The sequence below is a fragment of the Plecotus auritus genome, assembly GCF_963455305.1.
Source record: "Plecotus auritus genome assembly, chromosome: 3".
Lineage (NCBI taxonomy): Eukaryota > Metazoa > Chordata > Mammalia > Chiroptera > Vespertilionidae > Plecotus > Plecotus auritus.
Window position 1 is genome coordinate 9,436,361 of NC_137772.1, and position 16,773 is coordinate 9,453,133.

At 51.0% G+C, this 16,773-nt stretch overlaps 1 protein-coding gene across 2 annotated transcripts; it reads left to right on the forward strand.

Moving 5' to 3' along the window:
* Positions 1 to 14,417: 14,417 nt before the first annotated feature.
* Positions 14,418 to 16,228, forward strand: HELT (helt bHLH transcription factor; the record flags this gene model as incomplete). 2 transcript variants are annotated; one of them, XM_080659479.1, is made up of 4 exons in its annotated part: positions 14,418 to 14,444; positions 14,876 to 14,980; positions 15,234 to 15,330; positions 15,729 to 16,228. In XM_080659479.1, 4 exons carry the CDS (start codon positions 14,418 to 14,420, stop codon positions 16,226 to 16,228), a joined length of 729 nt encoding a protein of 242 aa, XP_080515605.1. The 2 variants fall into 2 exon arrangements, with proteins under 2 accessions (XP_080515605.1, XP_080515606.1); XM_080659480.1 differs by having other exon boundaries at positions 15,732 to 16,228.
* Between the last annotated feature and the right edge of the window lie 545 nt (positions 16,229 to 16,773).

A 16,773-nucleotide genomic window follows, 5' to 3' on the forward strand; every position in this document is an offset into this window, starting at 1 on the left:
ACTCTCATAGTCACTAACAGCCAGTTAGTAGAGAGATTATAGAGCCAGACCGCCTGCCTTTGAACCCAGCTCTCCCATGGACAAGGCCTGTGACCACAGCAAGCTATTTTAACATCTATGTCTTGGTTTCCTCGTCTGTGAAAAGAAGATAAAAATATTACCTACCTCAAAGGACCATGTGAACACTAGACATCGTTCAATGCTCCAACAGCTCCTGAATGAACATCAATAAAGGTTGGTTATTATTTTATTATCAAAGATGAGCTAAAGGATAAAAGATGATTCGCTGAGCGACCAACATTTAAAATGAATCATTCCTATAATCTTTATGTTGCAGTCAACTGCTGTCGTGACCGATCCCCATGTCATTAGCTTCACGCAATAAAGGCCTATTTCTGCTGGGTTACAGCGAAAGCGCATGTCCTGGTTAGCAGGCAGCCCTCCTCCAAGGGGTCCCTGCAAGAACCCGGCTCCCTTCCACCTCCAGGCTCCACATCTTCACAACCTCCTTCTAAGAGGCTGGTCCCCATTGGAGCCACTCAAAGGGAAAACTGGAAAGAGTGGCAGGGGGCACGTTATGGGCCAGGCCCACAGGTGGGACTCAGGGGACCCACAATCCTCTGGCAAGAACTCTGCCCATGGCCACACCTAACTGCAGAGGAGTCTGGGAAGTTAACAACTAGCCTCTCTACCACCCTTTATCAAAACATTCTTATGAGAGGATTGCACTGCCTTCAAATTTTTCCCCCGAATATGAATTTGGTTTTGGTTTCTAGATTAGTTTTAATTTCTCCCTAGCCCTAGCCCACTCAAAGTTCAGCATATTCCGGGGTCTTCTGGATTTAGGATACACACTGGGGAATAATTCCTTATATATTTCAAATTACAAGTGTTGACTATTTCCCAAGCGTCCAGGATTTTATAAATGACAAGTTGAATTTTCTCTCTTATTTTCAGCTTAATCCATTGTCTTTTGATACTCCCTGATTCATATGTTTGTTGAAATATTTCATCAAATGAATAGTTGGCTTATACTAGTATTTTATGCAGAAGGAAAAGTCTCCCAGAATCTAAAATGTGAAACACCCAAGAAACTGACATTCAATGACCCGGCTACAAAGTGGCTGGTGTGAAATGCCTACTTCTAAATCCCAGCTAAATTACTAAATTATAACTAAAACTCTAAAACGGGCTCAAAAGCCATTGAAACTATCAACAATTTATTCTTGACTATACAAACAGCTATGTTGTCTTTATAAATGGTTAATCTTTTAAAATGCTAACACTTTGGTTTCTAACAGCGAGTAATAGGGATGTGTAGACTTGACAGTGGTTTGCAGAAAGATGCAATGTGAACAAGTACCAGGAATACCAGTTAATAATGCAGATTTTTTTTTTCAATAGATGGAGTTACACCTATGTTGATATACAGTATATGCAATTTGATATGTATGCTATTTTGTTGTCTTGACAGCAAGCTTCAAAACTTCATATGTCAAATTTTCTGAAGGTGTTAACATCATAGATATTTTTACACTTAAAAATGTCAAATTTTGTGCCAAAAAAAAGAGCATTTGTGGGAAGTTTTAATTCATTACTTTATTTTGAAGAAAAGTGCTGCTGAATACTTCGGGAAGCTTATGGTGAACATGCTCCATCTCAAGATACTTGTGAACGCTGCTTTAAATGCTTTAAAAGTGATGATTTCGATGTGAAAGACAAAGAACGTCCAGGTCAACCGAAAAAGTTTGAAGACCGACTATTAGAAGCATTATTGGATGAAGATGTGTGTCAAACTCAAAAACAACTTGCAGAAAGCTTAAATGTTGCTCAGCAAACAATTTCCGATGTTTTACAAGCAATGGGAAAGATTTTAAAGGAAGGAAAATGGGTGCCACATCAACTGAACAAAAGACAAATGGAAAACTGAAAAGTCATCAGTAAAATGTTGCTTCAGCGGAACAAAAGTAAGTCTTTTTTGCATTGAATTGTGACTGGCGATGAAAAGTGGATTTATTTTGAGAATCCCAAACGTACAAAATCATGGGTTGATCCAGATGCTGGAAGCCAAGATCAACAGTAATTAATATAAATGCGAGAAGGCCAGGTCAGAAGGCTGAATGGGGCTTTTGATATTCAGAAGGCATATCAAAACTCAATAGCCGAAGGCAACCCCCTAAAACTGGTGATCTCTTTACTGTTTACTAAACATCACCTTTGATATGTCTGTTTGCATTCCTAAAAGGCAATTGTGTATTCTAGTAAATAAAAGGCAGATGGGAACGGAGACTCAGTGGAACTTGGTCCCTCAAACCAAGTTCCACTGGCTTTCCCCATAATTTCCAAATTTATACTTCTTGTCTTGTGTATTAATTTGCACATCAGCCCTTTCTCCAGGTCTTTGAGCTCAGGCCATGATGGCAGTGGCCTCACACCAGGTCAACCATCAACATCAACTGCAAAGTCAAATCGCTTTGGAAAGAAGACAATGCTCTATGTTTGGTGGGATCAGGAAGGTGTGGTGTATTATGAGCTTCTAAAACCAGGTGAAACCGTTAATACTGATCACTACCAATCAATTTGAACCATGCTTTGATCATAAAACGACCATAATGTTCCAGAAGACACGGCAAAGTAATTTTGCTTCATGATAACGCACCATCCCACACTTCAAAACCAGTTAAAGACACGTTAAAAGATCTTGCCTGAGAAGTATCAACCCACCCGCCATATTCACCAGACCTTGCTCCTTCAGATTACCACTTGTTCCAATCAATGGCACACGCGCTTTCTGAGCAGCACTTCAAAATGTATGAATAAGTGCAAAATTGGGTCTCTGAATGGTTTGCCTCAAAACAAGAAAAGTTCTATTGGGACAGTATCCACAAATTACCTGAAAGATGGGGGAAATGTGTAGCTAGCGATGGACATTACTTTGAATAAAGCACTTTTGATGTTTCTCTTGAAATTATCGTGTTTTCTTTGATTACAAAATCTGCATTATTACCCAGTACACCTGGTAAAACCTTTCAAAGTGGTGATGTCCAAGGTATTACTACAAAAGACTATATGATTCCTGCCTCAAATGTAAAAATCCATACCATAACCACAAAGATGGAAATGAAGAAACAAAAAGTAAAATGCTAAAAAGCTAACATAGAAAATCCTGAAATTGGGGTTCCGAGTCTGCTTTACTGGATTCTACATATATTTATTCACAAGAGGACTATATTACCCTATAATGTGCTTTACCCAAAGTCTGCTGAGTTAAATGTTAATGACATCTAATAAAATACCTTCACAGCAACATCTACACTAGTATTTGACCAAATATCTGGGTACCATGATCTAGCCAAGTTGACACATAAAATTAACCTTCACACCAAGTAAAAAGAGGTGCTTGGTAAATGTAGAATCTATATATATATATATAAAGCCAGCGACCTGAACGCTGTAATGACCAGAACAACCCGTCACTATGACACCCACTGTGCCAGTGAACCACCTGATTGTAGGTGGGGCCAGCAGCCAACCTCCTGTGGCCCCTTGCCCTGGCCAGCCCTGCCCCTGATGGGCCCCCACCACCCCATCAGCCTGCGGCCCCTCCCCCTAGCCAGCTCCACCCCCCGATTGGCCCCCCCACTCCAATCATGGGCAAGGCCAGTGGCTACTGCCCGCAGCCTCTCCCCCTGCTGGCCCCACCAATCGGCCCCCCACCCCAATTGGGGGTGGGGCCCACCGGCCAATGCCCATGGTCCCTCCCCACCGGCCAGCCCAGCCCTGACTGGGCCCTGATAGGGGCGGGGCAGCCAGCCAACCTCCCGCGATCTCCTCCTCCTGACAGTCTCGACCCCGATCCACCCTGATTGGGGCCAGGCTGGCTGGACCCCACCCATGCACGAATTTGTGCACTGGGTCTCCAGTTAACTAATAAAATCTGCTAATCTTATACTTATTTTCTTCTCTTTTCTCCTTCCCTAGTTGGCTTCTCTTTTAATGCCCTTCCCAAAACCTTCCACTTTCTTCCTTATGTGTGTCCTGTGGTTTCTTTCCTTATGTGTTCCCCTGTGGTTCCTCCCAGGCTGGGGTCCCAGCAATGCAGAGATGCACAAGGAGGGGTGGACAAAAGCCCCTGGCTGTGGCCATCAGCCACACAGCCTCCTGCTTGGTGGGGAAGGAGACCGCTCCTGCTCAGGCACTGGTTTAGGAGTCAGAAAAGGCCCCTGGCAGCTACCTCCCCACAAACTGCCCTGCAGAGAAACCACGTTGTATTGACCCCTGCCCAGCTCCATCAGGCAGGACACCAGCTTATACTGTGAGTCAAAAAACTCAGGTGGTTCCAAGCCTCTGGAGTCAGAATCCAGGTGTTTCCTCACCCTCGGCGTGGGGGTGGGGGAGCAGCATGACCCCCACAGCAGCTATGCCTTCACCTCTCAGCCAGGCTTCCGACGTGAAGGGCTGCAGTGCCCCCCCCCCCCCTCACACACACACTTCACAGGATTCAATCTTGATCTGCCACCTCCTGAGCCAACAGAAGCAAGTCCAGCAATCTTCCTTTCCTCCCTCTGCCCTCCTCCTTCAACAGCATTTACTGAGCACCTTGCCCGTGCTGCACTATGCCAGGTGCCGAGGGCCCAGGCTCCCCAGTGGAGCATCTTGTGTGATGGTGCAGGGCTGTCACGCCTGCGTCCTTGCCTACACTTCACGCAGCCCTCTGGACGAGCTGACTCCCCATTCACTGATATCTTTGTCCAACCTTCCAATTTATACATAAGAATGCTGCAGCCAGAGAGGTGACTCGCCCAGGCGAGACACAGCAGGTCTCCAAACAGTAAATTCAACCTAATCCAGTTTCTTTTTAAGTGGCTCAAGTGGGTCAGCCCTTGCCTGAGAAGTTGCTGAACACTTCTATCCACTAGAGGGCAGCAGCCAACCCCCATCCCTCCAAGTCCTCCCACATCCTGGAGAGTCAGCACTAGGTGGATGGCTCTGCTCCCAAATTCCTAACACTGATACCTTTTACCTTCTCAAAATGAGCCTCGCAAATCAGGCAAAGTAATAAGAAGGTAAGGGGTGCGGGAGTCAAGTACCACAATCCAAAAAGAGGCCACTGATGGCCTTATTAAGAACAGATCAGGCCCTGGCCGGGTTGGCTCAGTGGATAGAGTGTTGGCTCAAGTACTGAAGGGTCCTGGGTTTGATTCTGGTTAAGGGCATATACCACGTTTGCAGCCTTGGTCAGAGCACATGCAGGAGGCAACTAGATACATCGATGTTTCTCTGTCTATGTCTCTCCCCCTCCTTTCTACTCTTCCTAAAACTCAACAGAAAAAAATACCCTCAGGTGAGGATTAACAACAATAAAAAAGAACATATCAGAACCAATGATAGAAAAGATTTTGAAACACCTATGCATGTTCATCATCCAATTCACCTGCCAAAACTAATGCCAATGGATAGCCACATAATCTCATGTTATGACAAGCTATCGTATAGTAGTGGTATCAGAATTATCCAATAAGTTTCTCTCTTTTTAAGACACAGATCTGAGGACCATGCCCTCAGAGATTCTTTTTAACAAGTCTGGAACAGGAACCCAGGAATGTGTGATGCCAGAAGGCTTCTGATATGTAAGAGTTCAGAAGCCATTGCTATTCACTGGAGTTTCAGAAATGTAAAGAGTGAGTGTGAGAGCTCAAAGGTAACTAGGGGGGCTAGAAGGGGAGGACAGATCCACAAGGTCACTGGGCATTGAGAACTGCCCCCCTACTTTGTGAAGCAGCAGCTACACTTGGTCCTTGGAAGGTGGGCGAGTCCCTCGCTGAGAGGTCTCTCCCAGGACTTGTAATCTCAGTGGGCTCAAGGCTACAGCGAGGCTGGAAAGGGCGTGGTTCTGGGTTAGATCCACCTCAGTTTGTATCTGGCTCTACCAGCTAATGGCTAAATACCCTTATGTGTCCTTGACTCCCCCAAGTCTGTCTTTTTCTCTCTGAATTAAACATAATACTTTTCTCATTGTTGCGAGGATTCAAGGAGCACAGCTCTGCAAAGCACTTAGTGCCCGGCGGAGTGCGGTGCCTGAGAGGTACGGGATGTTGTCTGTCTGCACGCAGAGCATCATTCCTATCAGCCTCTGAGAAAGAAGAGCAGGACAGTACTGCACAGCCCCACAAGCAACAGAGGCCTGGGCTGTCTAGTCCAAGATACACCTCATCAACTCCAGCTGGTAGTTTACTAGGAGGGCTGTCTCTCCGGCACACAGTGTGACTTCATCCGCTGAGAAACAGCCATGTCCTCACAGTCCAGGTCAGGGAAAGCCCGTGAGCCTTCTTTCTGTGTCTCCCACTTTCCAGAAACTGGCAGCGTTTGATGAAGACCTCCAGGCTCAATCCTCATGGGCCCCGGGAACCCTATAAACATTTTCCTCTCTCTCCGCATCGGATCCTGCTGGGCATCTCCTCCTCCTTGAAGCCATCGCACCTTTGTCCTGAGAATCCCAGGAGCCCTCCTTGGTTGAGGTCCTTCACAAACTCTACATTAAATGACAAGGGTCCTTATAAAAAGAGGAGGCGAGACCATGGAAAGCCACATGAAGACAGAGGCAGAGATGGGGGTCATGCTGCCACACACCAAGGAACGTGGGGCCACCAAAAGCTGGAGAGACAAGGAAGAAAGTCTCCCCTAGAGCCCTCAGGTGGTGCCTGGTTCTGTTGACACCTTGATTTTGGACTTCTAGCTTCCAGAACTGTGAGAAAATAAGTGTCTATTGTTTTAAGCTACCAGGTTTGCGGTAATTTGCTATGGCACTATGGCAGCCGTAGGGAGCTAATACACTCATCCTTCAGGGCTTGGTTCATACATCATCTCCTCCAGGCAGTCCTCCCTGAGTTTCTCCTGCCATCGCACCCCTGTCAGCTTATATAAGACTGGAGGCCCAGTGCACATCCCTCGGCCTGGCCTGCATGGATAGGGCCTCAGGGGTCCCAGATTACAAGAGGGTGCAGGCCAGGCTGAGGGACCCTACTGGTCCACGATCAGGGCCGGGGAGGGGCCGCGGGAGGGCTCCAGGGTGTGTTCAGACCATCTCGCCCAGTCCCGATTGGCTGGACCCCAGAAGCAAGCTAACCTACCAGTCGGAGCGGTTGCCCCCTGGTGGTCAGTGCATGTTATAGCGACTGGTCGAACAAATGGTCAGACACTTAGCATATGAGGCTTTTATTATATAGGATTCCCTGTTTGACTCCGTCTCACTCAATAAACTCCTAAAAGACAGCACATGGGGTTCTGTTCCCAACTGTAATATGAGCACTGCTCCGGGAATAGATCAGGTGCACATCCACACCCACGCATTAAGATCTCATCCCCTGTGCACCTCCTATGGTGTGGACATCATGCCAGGGACTACCAAACATCACCTCATTGAGTCCCCTCACCAGGCCTGGGAGGTAGGAACCATCATCTCTGTTTTATAGATGCAGAAGCTGAGGGGCAGCAACTTGCCCAAGACCATCCGTTAGCAGAGTTAGGATTTATATCCAGAACTCTTTAAGTCCCAGGTCCCAGTAAGCGTGAGCATGACATTTCCAAAGACCAGTAGCCAACTAGAAGAGGGAGTACTGGGAAAGAGTGGGGAGAAGGTGGGGTCTTAATTAGCTAGTTTTGTTGGTTTGTTTGTTTTTAGATATATTTTTATTGACTTCAGAGAAGAAGGGAGAGGGAGAGATAGAAACATCAATGATGAGAGAGAATCATTGATTGGCTGCCTCCTGCACTCCCCACACTGGGGATAGAGCCCACAACCTAGGCCTGTGCTCTGATCAGGAATCTAACCAAGACCTACTGGTTGGGTCAATGCTCAACCACTGAGCCACGAAGGCCGGGCTTAATTACCTAGTTTTGAGACAGAGCCTGTGTGTGTGTGTGTGTGTGTGTGTGTGTGTGTGTGTGTGTGTGTGTGTGTAAATGGGAATGAGGGTCCTAGGTTAGCAAACTCCAGATTAACTCATCATGCAGCATTAATATATCACAGCAGCTACAATTCTGAGGCCTGGGAGAAGGGGCCCTGTGATGCAAGGGGGGTGAGAAAGGAGAAGGGAAAGCAGCAGAAAAAAGAAGGAAGAAAACGGTGTATGGGAGGGTTGGGGGGCATAGCTCTGCTAAGTTGGGAAGCAGAACATATTTTCCTTTTACTCTCCCCTTTCCTCTTGCCCAGGCCTCTGCCCACTTCTGGTGGCCTTGTTGCCAAGACATCAGAGAGTACACAGGTGCTGTCTGAGCACCCACTGTGGCATTTAACCAAGTGTGGGAGGCTAAATAAGGGTCCCCCAAAGACATCCATGGTCCCATTCCTGGAACCCATAAACATTACTTTATATGGCAAACGAGGACTTTGCAGGTTTGATCAAGTGAAGCACCCCAGTCGGGGAGATTATCCAGATGGCCCTAAATGCAACTGTAAGTGCCCAACAAGAAGCAGGGGATCTGACAAGAGGAGAGGAGAGGAGAGGAGAGGAGAGGAGAGGAGAGGAGAGGAGAGGAGAGGAGAGGAGAGGGGAGGGGAGGGGAGGGGAGGGGAGGGGAGGGGAGGGGAGGGGAGGGGAGGGGAGGGGAGGGGAGGGGAGGGGAGGGGAGGGGAGGGGAGGGGAGGGGAGGGGAGGGGAGGGGAGGGGAGGGGAGGGGAGAAGGCCATGGGACTGCAGAGGCGGGGCCTGGAGGAAGGCGCCCACAAGCCAAGGAACGCTGGCACCCATGGAGCCATGAAGACAAAACCAGACTCTCCTCTAGCCCCCGCAGGAAGCATGCGTCTGCTGGCACCTGATCGCAGCCCGGGCTCCTGACTGCAGACTTCTGACCTCCAGCTTGTGAGAGAGAAGTTTCTGTTGTTTTAAGCCACAAGTTTATGGTGATTTTTTATAGCAGCCACGGGAAACAAATACACCAGGTTTTACTCCATCTTAATCAAAAGCTGTCTTCTGGGCAGCCTCCTTGATGGGGCATTCAAGAGGAACAAAACCCAGTTACATCAGTTCAGCCTAACAAGAGTCCCTGGTGCTCACAGAGGCAACACAGTTCTTAAAGGCGAGGATTTGCCAATCCTTGAATTAATGTCTAATTGCTCAGATTAATATAAAGAAACAAAGTGAACTAAAACTCCAAGCCATGGGGGGCAAGTTCAGGGAGGTGGACCAACAAACAGGTAAATGAGGGGTGGGGTCAGGCCTAAGGGCCATCCCCTTAGCCAGGTTCTTTTCTCACTCACAGAAACTTGGAGATTCTCCAAAAGCTCTGTTATTTTCCTCAGGGGCTCCAATGCTGCCCGCCCAGTGCCCGGCCCAGAGTAAATGCTGAATGGGGGGTGAGTGAGTGAAAATGGCAGAGCGGGAGGGGCGGGGCCTGGCCGTCACCTGCGTGCACAGATTGGGTGCCTATCAGACGCCTTGCTCACTGCCCATACAGTGGAACCTGTTGTTAACATTCCTGCAATTTATATGTCTCCTCAACATGAATCTCTTCCCCACGTTCTGTTATTTACTGCAATCACCTCTTCTTTTCAGTAACGTATATCTATTTTTCTGTGCAAATTTGCCCCTGTAAAGCAGATAAGACCTTTATCCTGTGAAAAGAACTCCCCTTAATTCTAAGCCAAAACTCCTCGGTGATCACTTCTGGATGGTCGCTCAAATTAACACAGAGCAAAAGCTGTAATTATCAGCTCCCAAAGAAAGCCAGTCGCCTAGAATAATCAAAGCCCATTATGGACACCATTCACAGCATCTGTAAAATACTTCTAAGTGATGTTAACATTAAAAAAAAAAAAAAAAAGGAAAGCAATACCTTCATCTATCATGCAATCTCCCTAAAAGTATTCTTTCTCTCTCAGTGGTTATAGTTACACTTCCCCTAGTCCTTTAAATATTTTTTAAATAGATTTCAGTGAGGGAGGGAGAGTTAGAAACATCAATGATGAGAGATAATCACTGATCAGCTGCCTCCTGCAGTGTCTCCCAGTGAGGATCAAGTCTGCAACCCAGGCATATGCCCTGCCTGGGGATCGAACCATGATCTCCTGGTTCATAGGTCGATGCTCAGCCATTGAACCACACCGGCTGGGCTCCCCTAGTTCGTTTAAGAGTCCAAAGGTAAATGGTGAACTATGATCCGATGGGGCCCTGTGAGAGACTGCCTATAGAATTAGCTCCAGCATTGATGCCCAAACAATCCTGGGGGCTCTCATCCCAGTTTTCCTTCCTTCCTTCAACACAACTGAGCGGGGTAAACGTGACCTCAGGGGATCAGAATCTGCATTTAACAAGATCCCCAGTTGATTCGAGCACTTCAAAGCTTGAAAAGCCAGCTCAGGCCAAAGCTGGAGGCCACCATTTGGCATTGGACAGCTGATGGCTACCTGATGGGCAAATCCCAGGTAGGAATGGCCACCCTGGAATGACAGCAAGAGAGCCAAGGTGGGGGCCTTCCAGGCTGAACTAGCGGGATGGATTAACTGCCTCGATTGAAAGGCTTCCCCCAACAAGGGGGCTTGCTAGCCCTGCTTGTTCCAATTCTGTACAGGGTATTTATGGCACTGTCCCCTTCTATAACGCAATGACCATGTGCATGCATGTCTGTCCAGGAGTCTAAACACAGACTAATATTTAATCAGCACTGTCTAATTTCTAAGTAGTCTTCCTTCCCAGCTTCGCTTCGATTTTAATGCTTATCGTTTGAATCACTTGAAATGACTATGCTGTGGAGAGGCTACGTACTCAGAGCCTTTTTCAGGCTCACGCGCTGGGAGAACACAGCTGGCCAGCAAGCACGAGGTGATGTCACCTGTGGAAGGGCTTCCAAAGGCTCATTTGCCCAATTTTGGTCAATTTAAGAAATTACTGTGACTTTTTCAGGGAGAGTGAAGCTTTCTTAGTGATGAGATAAAAATATGAAAATAGCCCTAGCTGGTTTGGCTCAGTGGATAGAGCGTTGGCCTGTGGACTGAAGGTTTCCAGGTTCAATTCTCAGTCAGGGCACATGCCCCGGTTGCAGGCTCGATCCCTAGTGTGGGGCGTGCAGGAAGCAGCCGATCAATGATTCTCTCTCATCATTGATGTTTCTCTCTCTCTCTCTCTCTCTCCCTCTCCCTTCCTCTCTGAAATCAATAGAAATATATCTTAAAAAATATGAAAGTACCATCCAACACTGCAAACCCCACAAATACTGCTCTATTAGAGCCTCTTATGTAACAAGAAGAGATTTCCATGCAAAATAACACCATTCGTTGAGTAGGGAAGCCTGGTTTTAGGTGTCTTGCCTATGTTTGCTAACTTCATTCCAGTGGCCACCTGTGACCTGTAGGTCCAGTAATTATCTCCATTTTACAGAATAGGAAACTGAGGCACAGCAAGATTCAGTGACCAGCCCAAAGCTCCGCCCTGTAGGTGGTGGAGCTGAAATCTGAACCGCTCTTCATTGCTCTGCTCTCATTTTGGGCGGAAACAAGGTTAAGATCGGGGAACACTATCACCACTTCGAGGAGGAGGGTTAGGGAGGAGATGGCTAGGAGGGTCCCTGGCCACACTGCCTGTGGTTCCAGCCTTCAGGCTGGTAAGGGAGAAATGGAACACCCTTTCCCTCACCTGACCAGGAAGAGGAGTCCTCAATCCCCCAGGAAGAGCTGCAGCCCCGAGAGAACATCATGAGGGTGCGCACCTCTCCATCCCATCTCCGCCCACACATTCGCCTTCTGTTCACTTGGGCCTCCAAACACACATGGGTACTTGCAGCTCTGGGCTAGCCCTGGAGCCCAGCTCCCCAGCAAACAGGGGAAATTAAACAGTTTGCACAGAATGCAATGTGGGCATGAAAGGTGCCTGCAGCTGGTGGTTAACACCAGCAGTAAGAGGATCAACGCCTAGTCCGCTGGCTTCAAAGGGGGGTGGGGCTGAGAAGTGTGCGCACTCCCTTTTACCCATTCACGTTAGTTAATTTGGATGATAAGGGTTCGAGTTTAATCCCTTTGTGTGCCAGTGAGTATACAGAAATTGACAACCCCCGAGAGGGCACCGCCGGCTGGCAGAGCAACCTGCGGGAGGGTGTGGGTCCTGTCCAGTCTGGCATGAAGTAGAAAGAAACTTCGCGAGGAGACTGAAAGCCAGACAGAGAGGGCACCCTGGGGGTGCGGACTGAGCTCAGCACCTCCCGGGCGGGAGGCAGGTAGGCTGCCGGCTGGCCCAGCGCCCCACACGGCACTGGGGTGGCCTCTGCGCTCTAGGAGCTCCCTAGTTCCCCCGGGAGAGCAGGGCTAACCATGCTCAAGGGGAGAGCCTGGGGCCTTGCCATCCGTCAGCAGAGTAGAGAGAATTGAAGGGGAGGTGGAGAGCAGAGAAGGAGGGGAAATGTCTAAGGAGACATCTGGTTTCTCAAATGGAACCGCTTAGAAAGAGGCGAGAGCTCCTAGGCTCCAAATCAGGTCGTGAAACAAAAGCCATTTTCATAGATTCCATCTGCAAGAAAGCCCCCCCCCAACCCCCCCTCCCCCCCGCCACACACACACACTGCAAGCTTGGAGCCCCCAGAATGCGGCTCCAAGGCAGCAGACTGTGAGCGAGCCCTGCTGGTGGGGGACAAGCCCCGGCCCCTGGCGGATGGTCCAGGCTGCGGCAGAGGCGCAGCCAGCGGAGAGCCCTCCCCTCCTTCCCCTTGGGCCCGTCCAGCAAACATCCTCCCTGGTTTCTGTTGGTGCCTCCCCTCCCTCCGCCCCCCTCCCCATATATTCGCTCTCTAAAGCCATAAAAAAGAGATCAACTTCCCTAAGTTCACGGAGCCCTTTGCAGTGACAAATATTGATGCCCAAAGTGTCTGCGCTCTCCGGCCCTCAAACGCTAAGAAAAGGCGTCCGCGAAAGGGGGACATAAAAAGTTAACAATGCTGTGAAAATATGTTTGCAGAAAATAGACAATCGTTGGATTAAACGTATTCAAGTATGAAATAATGCCTTTTTGTGTCAAAACTTGGGCGATGGGCGGGTACAAAAGTTCCCTGTGGCAGCTACTTGCTCCCTTTGTGAGCCGTGCGCTTTGGCGTCTCCACTTGGGCGCATTACTCAGAGCCCTCTAAGCGCGATTGTTTCTCCCTTTCTAATGACATTTACCGGATCAAAACATGCTGTTAATTCGATCAGAAGGCTTCACCCTCCCTGACAAAGCCACAATAATTTCTCCTGAAGTTTGTTAAATTGACCAAAATTAGGCAAATGAATAGGGGTCTGTAGGCGCCCCCTCTCGCAGGTGACGTTGCATAATGCTCGCCTGGGCCAGCTGCATGCCCCCTTTTCTTCTCGGCCTACTCTTCTCTGTGCTGCCCCCCAATCCTCCCACCACCCCCCTCACACCACACACACAAGCCTGCCTGCCTGCCTCTCCTCCCCCACCCTCTGGCATTATTAAAATTTAGCCCAATGAAACTATTCATACTTTTCAATGGACATTTTCGTATAGGATAAGAGGCTACAAATTGAGCCTCTTCCCCTCCCCCGTGCCCCCATCCCCTCGAAGAGGGCCCGAGCCGGGAGAAAAGAAAGCGAGCGACGTGGTCAGGGAGAAGGGGGAGCGTCGCGTGCCAAAGGCAGACGGGAGGGGCGGTGCAGCGCGGGAGCCTCGTGTGCCAGCCGCAGCCCACACCTGCCGGGATGTCCGGACAAATAAAGCGGTGTCAACAAAAAGGGGGGAGATGGACGTGTCACCAAGTCGTGTGAGAAAAGCCTGGGAACAAACGGGGCGCCTCCGTCTCCAAGGGCTCTCCCTTGAACCCAGCGGAACAGCCTATTAAAGGCTTACTTAATTACTTTAATGGCTCTGGACAGGCTTTAAAGCGCACTGGGCGCTGGGACTGCGCCCTTGCTGGGATTTGTAAACAGGCAATCGTGTGAGCCTCGGCGGTGGGACTAAAGGAGGCGACACTGTTTTGTGAGGGTCCTCACCCCCTGGTGTCCGCGGCCGCTGCGCCCCTGCGCTCTGCGCCTGTGGCTACCGGCGCTCGCTCGACACCGGCCCCAGTTACCGCCTCCTTTTCCAGCCGGGGCTGTTGCCATGCAAATGTTATTCCCCGCCAATCACGTGTCCTTTGAAGGCCACGTGGATTAACAAAGCTGATCTACCCCCAGCTCGCCCCCCTCGGCTGCTAAATTTTTTTTTCTTAACTTCTTTAAAACTGATCTTGAATGCATACATCCCTCAAACGCAGCTCCCTAATCCTATGGAATAATTCAACTCGTGAATGCACTTGGAGCCCTGGATGACCACTTTATAAGGCAGCCCCTCGGAGCTGGGAGGTGGCAGTCTACCTGGGACCCCGAAAGAGGCGCACGAGGCGGAGAGTGGCCGGTGCCGCGCCCCCGCCTCTCCCGAAGGCGCCCTCTCACCAGGATGTCAGACAAGCTCAAGGAACGCAGAGTGAGTCGCTGAGGCTGGACGGCTCTTGCGCTTTGATGGTGGGGCACTGACTCCCCAGCGGCCACCTGGCTGGGCAGAGGGCAGGGACGTGACCACGCGTGACTTCTCCTGTAGAGGAATTCTGAGTGGTTTGGGAAGGGGGTGAGGATAGAGGGAGCAGCCCAGGCCTAGTGGCCACCTCCCCACCGCCTTGGCCCTCAGCTCGGGGTGCAGCCCAGCGAGTAGGGAGGCTGGATGGGAGCGCACCAACACAGGTGAAGGAGGGCAGCGCTCCTTTGATCCAAGTGTGTAGAGGCAGGGACCCCCCCCCCCCCCGGGGGCGAGCTCCTGGGCAGCAATGGGAGCTGGGAAGACGGTGGGCAAGGGGATTTCCATGGGGATTTCCACTCCCTGGGTAAAGCCATCGGAAATCCACAAATTTCTGTTCGCAGAGAACCCGCGTTTCCCACAAAGTGATAGAAAAGCGGAGGAGGGACCGGATTAACCGCTGTTTGAACGAGTTGGGCAAGACCGTGCCCATGGCCCTGGCGAAGCAGGTAACGTATGGCACTGAGAACAGGGTACTAGATGCCGGGGACCCTCTGCTGCCACCCGCGACCTAGATGCCGGGGTCTGGGCACAGAGAGGGCCCATACGGAAGCCTCCTTCCCTGGCCTGAGCGCCCCGTCCCAGGCACCGTGCGCTGTGCACAGCAGCGCCGCTCCTAGTCCTCTCCGGATAGAACCGCGCACCTTCCCGCCGGGGCAGGCTGCGCCTGCTCGCACGGTGAGGAACCTTCTCCTGCTACAGACCTCCGGGAAGCTGGAGAAGGCGGAGATCCTCGAGATGACGGTCCAGTACCTGAGGGCGCTGCACTCGGCTGACTTTCCCCGGGGAAGGGAGAAAGGTGGGCACGGGCTGGGCAAAGCGAAACCTGGCAGGGAGCGTGCGCCACACAGACCTGGGGGTGGCGGAAGGAGTAAGAGGCGCGCAGGAGAGGTCTCCTCTCCGGACACTGCGGAGCGGGTGCGGTGGGGTCCTGCAAAAGCTAGCGGACAGGGCTGAGGGAGTTTCTGGGCTGGTTGCCTCCTCTCGGGTGGGGAGGGGCAGAGTCAGCCTCTTAGGAGAAAGCAGGCCTCGGCCTTTTCTTTTTCCCTTCTCCAAACTGGGGAGAGGGGAGGAGGACCTCCAATGGGAACTCTGGCCAGAAAGTGTGGTGGGAGGTGCCTGACACCCGCCTGGGGCTCCCGGTAGGGAAGGGGCCGCTCAGTTTCTTTCCTGTCTATGATTTTCCCGCCCCTCCAGCAGAACTGTTAGCAGAGTTTGCCAACTACTTTCACTACGGCTACCACGAGTGCATGAAGAACCTGGTGCATTACCTCACCACCGTGGAGCGCTTGGAGACTAAGGACACCAAGTACGCGCGCATCCTCGCCTTCCTGCAGTCCAAGGCCCGCCTGGGCGCCGAGCCCGCCTTCCCACCGCTGGGGTCACTCTCGGAGCCGGATTTCTCCTATCAGCTGCACCCAGCGGGGCCCGAGTTCGGGGGCCACAGCCCCGGGGAGGCCTCCGTGTTCCCGCAGGGTGCAGCCCCCGGGCCCTTCCCCTGGCCGCACGGCGCGGCACGCAGCCCAGGGCTGCCCTACCTGCCCAGCGCGCCCGTGGCGCTCCCCAGCCCCACGCAGCAGCACAGCTCCTTCCTAGCGCCGGTGCAGGGCCTGGACCGGCACTACCTCAACCTGATCGGCCATGCCCACCCCAACGGCCTCAACCTGCACCCGCCCCAGCACCCCCAAGTTCTCTGACACCCGCCCGCCCGCTTTCTCTGGGCATGGGCGCTGCGCTGCTTAGGAGATACTGCATATTGTACAGATGTATATAGTGTGCCAACAAACAGCAGGATGGGGAAGGCCAAGAGCAAATCAAGTCTTCTGAAGGATCTCCCCCGGCAATAAATGTTTTCTGTTAAAGACCCAAAGAGATGGATTTCTTTACCTTCTGCTCCTCCACAATCCATCCCTCGGAGGTGCCCAGAGCCAGGGACTCACAGGAGCCAAGGTGATGGCCCTCAGTGATTTGGGGAGCTTGGGGGGGGGGGAGCGCTAAATGGAGGTGTCGCTTGGGGACTAGATTTTGAGGCTCCCCTGAGGCTGCAGACCCCACATGTATCTTGGGCATTTGCTTAGGAGAAGGGCAGACATGAGTAACAGGGCTATTGGCTCTCAGATAATGCAAGTCCAAGGACTCTCCCCAAACTGGCTTTGGCGGACTTGCCCCAGCTCAGACGGGCCACCCTTCCTACCCCACGACAAGGCCCCGGGATGTAGGCACCCGCTGGTCTGGAGAGTGG